At 42.3% G+C, this 8,528-nt stretch overlaps 1 protein-coding gene across 1 annotated transcript in view; it reads right to left on the bottom strand.

Annotated features, from left to right (window-relative positions):
* Nucleotides 1-3,053: 3,053 nt before the first annotated feature.
* The window catches only part of Rrm1 (ribonucleotide reductase M1), a 28,077-nt gene continuing 22,602 nt past the window's right edge, over nucleotides 3,054-8,528 (bottom strand). The window contains exons 17-19 of the mRNA NM_009103.3: nucleotides 7,012-7,107; nucleotides 5,759-5,947; nucleotides 3,054-4,530 (exon numbers count right to left, since the gene is read on the bottom strand). Coding sequence (NP_033129.2) covers nucleotides 4,342-4,530; nucleotides 5,759-5,947; nucleotides 7,012-7,107 — 474 coding nt within the window. The 3' untranslated portion in view covers nucleotides 3,054-4,341. The remainder of the gene's footprint in view (nucleotides 4,531-5,758; nucleotides 5,948-7,011; nucleotides 7,108-8,528) is intronic.

Genomic DNA, 8,528 nt, shown 5'->3' with positions numbered 1-8,528 from the left:
GGCTGCATTCCCTGAGTTCTAAAGCCGTTTGTCCTCCCTCCTGCATGGCCCTCAGCACATAGACATGCCAATAAGTCTGAAATTGTCTACTTCTTGCTAAATTACAAACACCACTCTGATCTGCAATATCATCAATGTATCAGCTCTGTCTATAGAAGGAAAAGCTGACTGAAGTCTTGTGGGAACTAAATTATGACACAGAGCTGATGAATAAGATGAAGGGCTAGTGTTGAGGTTTTCTTTTACTGTTTATTGTAACGCTAAGTGCTGGCCTCCAAGATTTGGAATCTGCACATAGCCTGAGGAACCCTGCCCCTAGTTAATTCTGGTTGGCAAGTAAAGATGCCAGGAGTCAATAGCTGCGAAGCACAAACATAGGTGCGGTTTAGGTTTCCCTGACCTAAGGGAAGAGACCACAAGGCAGGAGAGAGAAGAAGCTGCCATGGGAGAGTAAGAACATGCAGGAGGGAGGAGAGCCACCATGGGCTAGGGGCTCAGAGAACGTGGCCCAGAGGGTTGCCTAATTGGAGCTAAGAGCAGCCCAGATGAAACATAGTAATAACTTGAAAGGAGGTAGATTCTAACAACATGGAGGGTAGGCATCTGCCCAGGTATTATACTGCTTAAGGCATATTAAAATTATAAGGCTGTGTGTGTGTGTGTGTGTGTGTGTGTGTGTGTCTTTCATCCGGGAACATAAATGGTAAAAGGCGGGAAGAAACCCTGTGTGGGAATTTTTAAAATATTTATTACTACAGGCTGGAGAGATGGCTCAGTGGTTAAGAACCCTTGTAGAAGACCCAAGTTTACTTCTCAGCACTCATCAGGTGGCTAACAACCATTATCCCAGCTCGAGATCAGCTTGAGACCTGATGGCTTCATCTGGCCTCTGTGGGAAGCCGAACAATGCGCACACACTCTGACACCAACACACATGCCTACACATCATTTTTCTTAAATCTTAAGGCTGGGCATGGTGAGAGGCAAAAGCAGGAGGTTCTCTGAAGTTTAAGCCAGCCTGATCATAGCAAGTTCTGGGACAGCCAGGACAACATAGAGACCCTGGCTAAAATAATATATAATAACCAGTAAAATATTCTAAAAGAGTGAGAATGTGTTGCTGCTCTTGTCACTGTAAGCAAACATGCTTCTGGTGGCCTTTACTAAGACTAAGGAGGAGAGACTTTTGTCTTCACACCAGTAACCGTTTACCAGGGAATAATTCCTTCAAGCAAGCAAAAAATAAAAAATAAACATCTGATTGGAGTCACCACCCAGTTATAAGACTGTTGTCATTCTCTTAGTTTTTACACAGCCATGTAGGTTGAGTTGAATAAAGATGTAGACATCACCAAACTGATGGTGATCTCTGATATGTTTCCTTTCCCAGTATATGTCACTCAGCTTGGTCTAGTTCCGGAGAAAACGGGTGTTTGAGAGCAAAACAGGCAACTTGAAGTCAAATCGTGGGTCCAAGTTGGTGGCTTCTGTTCTGCTGAGATGGCTTTCCAGGCTGCTCTCTGCATGTGTCTGAGATTACCATTTCCACTACTCTGTCCCAGGCTGGCCCTGAGCTCAGGAATCTGCCTACATTTGTAAGCATAAACAAACAAAACCTTAGCTGGGTGGGATCTTGCCTTGTGATCACTCCCTAAATCTCTTATCTCCTTCCTTAGTTTCTTTCTGATAGCTGGCTCCTAGTGCGGCTACCTCTGCTCCTTTAGATATGTGAAGTCCCTTATACAATTCATATTGCATCCTTGTATTTTTTTGCATATTGAGAAACATATTTTCAAATTCATGTTTTTAGAGTTCTTTTCCAAAGCCTTAATGGCTCGCTGAGACATTAGCCACACCTTTTCCTCCCGACTCATGCTGTCTGTGATTATCATGGAGTCAGTAACATTAACAGGGAGGACATTCCTTGGAGGAAAATGAAAATTTTGTGCATTACTAATCAAATAAGCCCCATGCTCACAACAGCCATCAACACTCAGGGAGGCCCATGCCTGCTGGCCCTACAGAGGCCATGCAGGACACAACACATCACCCTGTAAAAGGCAAGGAATAAAGATTTAACTCAAGGGAATGTGGCCTCCCCTTCGTTCACAGACTCTGGACCTATAAACCTGACTAACCCTGGAAACTGGGTGGAGTAATATAACCTTGTATAGAATTTGAATTAGACTGTTTCCTTGGCCCCAAGCTCTTCTGCTCATTCAGGTCAAATTAAACAGTCCTCCCATCTCTTTAGTTTCTTGGAACTCCCTAAATAACTGGCCCAACCACAGATTCTCTATAGACAAATAAGACAGTGGCCTTGGCTCTGCAGGCCTTTATTGTAACCAAGCCGGGGGTGGGGGTGGGGGTGGGGTGGGGGGGGGGTGACTGGGACAGCTCTAGAACTTCAAGGAAACATTTACCCATGCATAATCCAAATATGTGCTGAGGAAACTGAGGCTTCAGGACCACACAGTTAAGGCCTGAGAATCTCATCTGCAGAACGGACTCTTTACAAATCAGTCTCAATTCTCAGTACCAAACCCACAGGGCATGCCAGTGACAGAAAACAAGCAGAAACTTCCTCAAACAACCAAGTCTCAGCCCTACTGGCCCAACACATTAACACTGCCTCAGGCTAGAGAAATAGCTCAGTAGGTAGAGTGCAGGAATCCTCAGGAGCCATTGGCAGGAAGGTCAGAGGCTCAAGGTTACCCTCAGCTACTTAGGAAGTTTGAGGCCAGCAAAGTTTCATGAGACTACAGTCACAGAGCAAAACAAGCCAGCTGTCTTAAACTAAAAGCTAATACAAAATATGGGCGAATTAAGTAAATGAAATCAATTACAAACATCATACTACCAACATAGATAAAAATGATTTTTTAAAACATCAAATTTAGGAGCTAAAAACTGAACTGAAATATTCACTAGAGGTACTAAACAGCAGGCCTGTGCAAGAATCAACAAACTCAAGGGTTGAAAAATCAATTACCGAGTCTAGGGAGCAGAAGATGGAAGGGGACAAGCCAAAAGGCCGTTCATAGCCACCATTACGTAAAGCAGATTTATTATGAGTTTCATAAGGGAAAAAAAGGATGTGATGACTAAAGGGAGAAAATGCCCCAAAACTCGGGTTTAACGAAACAAGTCAATCTACAAGACCAGGAAATTCCCCACTCATAGAAGGGCTTTATCAAAAATATGAAAATCGAGTGTTATAAGGTATGAAGACAGAATAAGGCCTTTTAGTACTTTTATAGAAATATAATGGTGCTGCAAATATAGCTCCTCAAAGTCAAACAGAATTATATAGTCCAGCAATTCTTTGCTGTATAGAACCACCAAACCTAAAAGCAGGAATCCAATAGATATTTGTAGACCAATGTTCATGGCAGCCATTATTCTCCCTATCTAAAGGGAGGAAACAACCAAGTTTCATGAACAGATGACAGGATGGATACAAGATGGTGTGCACATATGGAGGGACAGCGTATCACACTGTGATGTATCTAGATATCATGCAAGCCATACAAGTGCAAATACTGCATTATGTGTATGAGGAATACATATTCAAAAAGGTGTAAGAAGTGTGGTTATGAGTAGAGTCTCTATTTGGAATGATGGAATGTTTTGGAAATGGTGTGGATGACAGTTTATACAACAGTGTGAATGAACTAAATGCCACAGAATCAAATTATAAATGAAAGAAACTGTCAATTTTATGTTAACAAGATTTCATCCTGGGGCAGGAAAGGGCATATGTTAACACTAGATATCTATACAATCTAAATGTCTTTAAAGTTTGTCTCTCTGAACTCAACAGAAAATGTTGGGTTTTTGGGTTTTTTCCCCTAAACTGTCTTGTATGATAATAGATGACAAGTTTAGTACCACACAATCACTTAGAAATGTTTATTTCAAAATGACCTATAGAAGTTTGTCTAGACAAAGGTCTTTAGCTGATGAGTAATTGCTTGATTTTACTTCTAGGCAATCAGTCAAATCAAACTAAATCTCTTTGCCCAAACTGAGAATGGCCAGGCAGGGAAAGCTGGAGAGACGAGACTTCCTAAGTCTCCTCACTAATTTGCAGGAAGGCTCTTTAGTATTCCCAAAGCCTCTACTTTGATTCCTAATATCAAAGCTGGCTTTGGTTTTCTGTTTGTTAAAAATGATATTTACACTGTGTAGAAACAGTACTGTAAGTCGTGGCTCCCTGTCCTGGCAGGCACGTCCAAGCAGAGCTGCTGATAACCAAGCAAACCCACTATCCTATCTATGCTCAAATCGTCTGCCTCGGCGGGCAGGAGAGCCCGCTGCGTCTCCCAGGCCCTGATTTTCTCAGGATCCACACATCAGGCACTCCTCTCTGTTCTCCAAAGAGCACACCATGGCTGCTGTGTTCCTCTCCTTCTCCTCCTCCTCCTTCAGTGCCTTTTCCTTATCTTTCAGTTTTTCCTTGTTCAGAGTGAACTGGATTGGATTAGCGGCAGGCCTCGTCCTTAAGTAATACATTCCAGTCTTTAAACCCTGCAAGGGAAGAAAACGTAGCTATTAGGAAGAACTCCAGAACACTAGACAGTCTTTGTTTAAAATTCCCAAGTGATCAGTTACAAAACTAGTTATTAAAATCTTTAAATGTATTCCTATGAACCAATCTTTTTAAAAAAACTTGTAATTTTATCTCCTCTACAAAGCACCCTGAAAAATGCTTGAGTTTTTCATCCCTGAAATAGGAATGTTGCCTCTTTGGAATAGCAAATCTTTTTGTTTCTTTGTATTTACTTTTACGTGTACTGCTTGCAGGTCTGTACAGAGCACACGCCTGCCTTAGCCTGTAACCATTTAGGGGATGAGGCTGCTTCTGCAGCGCACTAAATCCTTCACGAGGGTAATCTTCTTGGCCACGATTCCCAGGACAGACAGACAAAAGCATGCAAGTAAGAAAGTCACTCTGTAATTCCACAGAAGGCCTCACACTCGTCAGGACATAAGAATGTAAGGGAAAACAGAATCACAGCACTTTGCAGTTGGCAACAGTGTAACGTGGCTCATACACTGGGATAAAGTTGGGAACAATGGACGTTTTGAATAGTGGACTGACAGTGTGAAGCTACTTTGGAAATGGCAAAGGGGTTTGGACCCGAGAGGTCAGTTGAAGAGGAAGAAAGACTTATGAAACAGTACATAGGGGCAGGAAGACTGTGAGAGCCAGAGACCCTGACATTTAGAGTGAAGGTGTCTCTGGCTGCAAGCGAGTCACTGTTCTAGCATGGAGTTCATGAGCCACACCCTGAGGGGGTAAGAAGGGTTTCTTAGGAAGAGAAAGTTCCTTCCAGGGGATGGTCCCATAACCAGAAGTATATGGACAGTAAAAACTGACAGACAGACAGACAGATGTAGGAGTTGAGAGGTAAGGGGTCTGGGAGTCATTAAGGGTGATTGTGATCAAAACACACTGTATGAAATCTGAGAGAGTAAAAATTCTAAACCAAGACTGGATGATGGCTCAGTAATTAAGAACCGTCCTAGCCTTCTAGAGGACCTGAGTGCTCAATCCCCAGCACCCACACCAGGCAGTGTACAACTGCTGAACTGAAACAAGAAAACCCAGACAAAGTCTGAGCTGGCATAAAAACCACTCATGAGTTTTAACACTTGAAGTGAAAAAACTTTATAGCAGGCAGCTAGCAGCAACTATTCCACTCTGAAATATTTCGAGCTGGCAATTAAGTCCTCCTCAGAGTGCTCAACCAACCTGCTTCCAACCGTAGAAGTGCATACTAGTGAGTTTGCCGTAGTTGGGCTCAGCAATATGGATGTTTAAAGACTGGCTCTGATCGATGAAAGCACCTCTCTCGGCTGCCATCTTGAGAACAGTCTTCTGAGAGATTTCCCACACGGTCTTATAGAGTTGCTTCAGGTCATCAGGAATTTCTGGTATGCTCTGAAAAAGGAAAACTATGTGCTGTTGTTGTTGCTTTAATTCCAGTTAAAGAAAGCAATATAACTAGCAGACTAATTATCCTTGCAAGGATGCTGGGTTGGATCTTCCTGCAGACCTGATACCGCTATGAGTTAGTATCTGAATGCTTATAGCAAGTTAGCCCAAACTACTTATCTCTTGCTTAGAACATCAATAAAATCTCATTTTACCAACCAAATATAAATGTGATGCAGTGACTTAGACATCCATCTTGAACTGGCTTATGGACAAAACAGTTACTGTTCTAGAGGTAGTTAGGAAAGGAAAGGAAAATAAGAGCGAAGCTAAATGAAAGAAAAACAAATAATCAGGACTTTACAGGGACCTGATCAAACGAAGTACTGAGATAAACTCCTTTAAATTGTTCTATGGCCAACTGTATTGAAACACACAACCTGACTGATGCTACACTTTCTGCCATGAGAATCTGAAAGAGGCTAAGTTGCCAAGCTGGCCAAAGCATCTTTTTTTTTTCTTTTTCCAAGACAGGGTTTCTCTGTGTAGCCCTGGCTGTCCTGGAACTCACTTTGTAGACCAGAACTCAGAAATCCGCCTGCCTCTGCCTCCCAAGTGCTGGGATTAAAGGTGTGCACCACCACTGCCCGGCTAAGGTGTCTATCTTGAGACCCAAATGCCTGTGGGTCAAATGCAGTCACTTTATTGTTAAGTGCTACCTAACTACCTTCTACACTGTGGGTCTCAGTCCCCACACTTTTTTAGTTGAACTCCAATTTCAAGCTTTAAGAATTCCTGACTTACTTAGCAATAAATTCAACCCAAGCTTCAAGGTTTTAAAAGTTCCCAGGTTGTACAGAAAAACTGGGAACTGTGCTCTATCGGAGAAACAATACAGACCATATAAAGATGTGTGCAATTCTAGCACAACAATGCAGAGAGACATTAATAGAACCTGCACGGCCACAGTGAAAGGCCATTTTCCTACGCACTGCCTGGCTGGGAGAAGGGACATGGCACCACAATGCTCAGCTCAGCTCCTAGAAGCACATGTTATTTCCAGTCTGTACCTGAATGGAGCCATTGCATGCAATAATCTGATTTTTCATCTCTTCATTCCACAAGCCCCGCTCAGTAAGATCTTTCAGTAAGTGAGGATTCACAATCTGATGAAAAAAGCAGAAAACATGTCAAGAAATAAAATAACATCAGTACAACCTACAAAAGGGTCCCAGGCCTGAAGCCTAAAATAAGTAAGACAGATGAATAACTTATTAGATCCCCTAATAAACCCCACTATTTTTACACAACTGAGGAGGACATTTCACCACACAAAGCTACAAGACCCTTAAGGTCTTGACATCTATTATGAAAGAAACAGTGTATAGTGATAATCACTCTACAATGTACATATCTATGCATCACATACATATCCATCAGATTATCTATCTTTTAAGGTTTTGACTGTATGTATGTGCATATCCAGACAAATCAACTCCCCTGAGCCTTCAGTGTGGGAGATGAGAACCAAACTTGGGTCTTCTGCAGGAATAGCACCTGTTCTTACTGCAAGGCACCTGCACACACACATGCACACTCCCGCTGACACACACAATAAAATAAACCTTTAGTTCAGCCATTCAAGGTTATGTGTTTCCTCCCTGGAACTCACATGGTAGAAGGACAGAACTCCCAGGAGTTGTCCTCTGTCCATGGCATGAACATGCTGTCCTCACCCCACACCCAAAAAAAGTTTTAAAAAGCTAAAGAAAGAATATGACATTTGCAAAGAAAAGAAACGGCAGTGTCTAAGCTGAGTAAGTTTATAGAGACTGATTCTTCTTTGGTTTTCTAAAGTGACTGAACAATAGTACTTGAGTAAAATCACTAGAAATGCAACTTCCCTATACCTCACAAAACTTATTTCAGGACACCTGGAAATCCACATGTTTGTTTGTTTGTTTGTTTGTTTTAATTAGTAATTTCTGACTTGCAGCACATAAATTCTCATTGGTAACCATTTTATAGCTCAAGCTACTGTAAACTGCCCAGAGCCAAGGCTGAGCTCCACCTTCTGATCCTCTCGCCTCCACTTCCCAAGTTCAAGAATTATGGGCATAGCCACCACTCTTCACCTGAGAACTACTCCTTAATGTTGTGTTTTGTTTTGTTTTTTTAAAAAGAAATAGGGGGGGCTGGTGAGATGGCTCAGTGGGTAAGAGCACCCGACTGCTCTTCCGAAGGTCCGGAGTTCAAATCCCAGCAACCACATGGTGGCTCACAACCATCTGTAACAAGATCTGACGCCCTCTTCTGGAGTGTCTGAAGACAGCTACAGTGTACTTACATATAATAAATAAAATAAATCTTTAAAAAAAAAAAAAAAAAAAGAAATAGGGGGAGAAGGGATGCTATGTAGCCTAGGCTAGCCTAAAACTAGAACGCCTCCTGCTTCAGTTTTCCAAGTGCTGGAACTATAAATACAGACCACCATGCCTGTGTGACACTTCTATGGACACCTTTACAATCCCAACTGAAGCATGTGAGGTAGCAAATACAAAACGTCATGCAGCCAGTGGTGAAACAT

This window comes from Mus musculus, chromosome 7, assembly GCF_000001635.26.
Source record: "Mus musculus strain C57BL/6J chromosome 7, GRCm38.p6 C57BL/6J".
Taxonomy (NCBI): Eukaryota; Metazoa; Chordata; class Mammalia; order Rodentia; family Muridae; genus Mus; species Mus musculus.
Note: the sequence above shows the minus strand (reverse complement) of the source record. Positions and strands in the feature narration are given on the sequence as shown.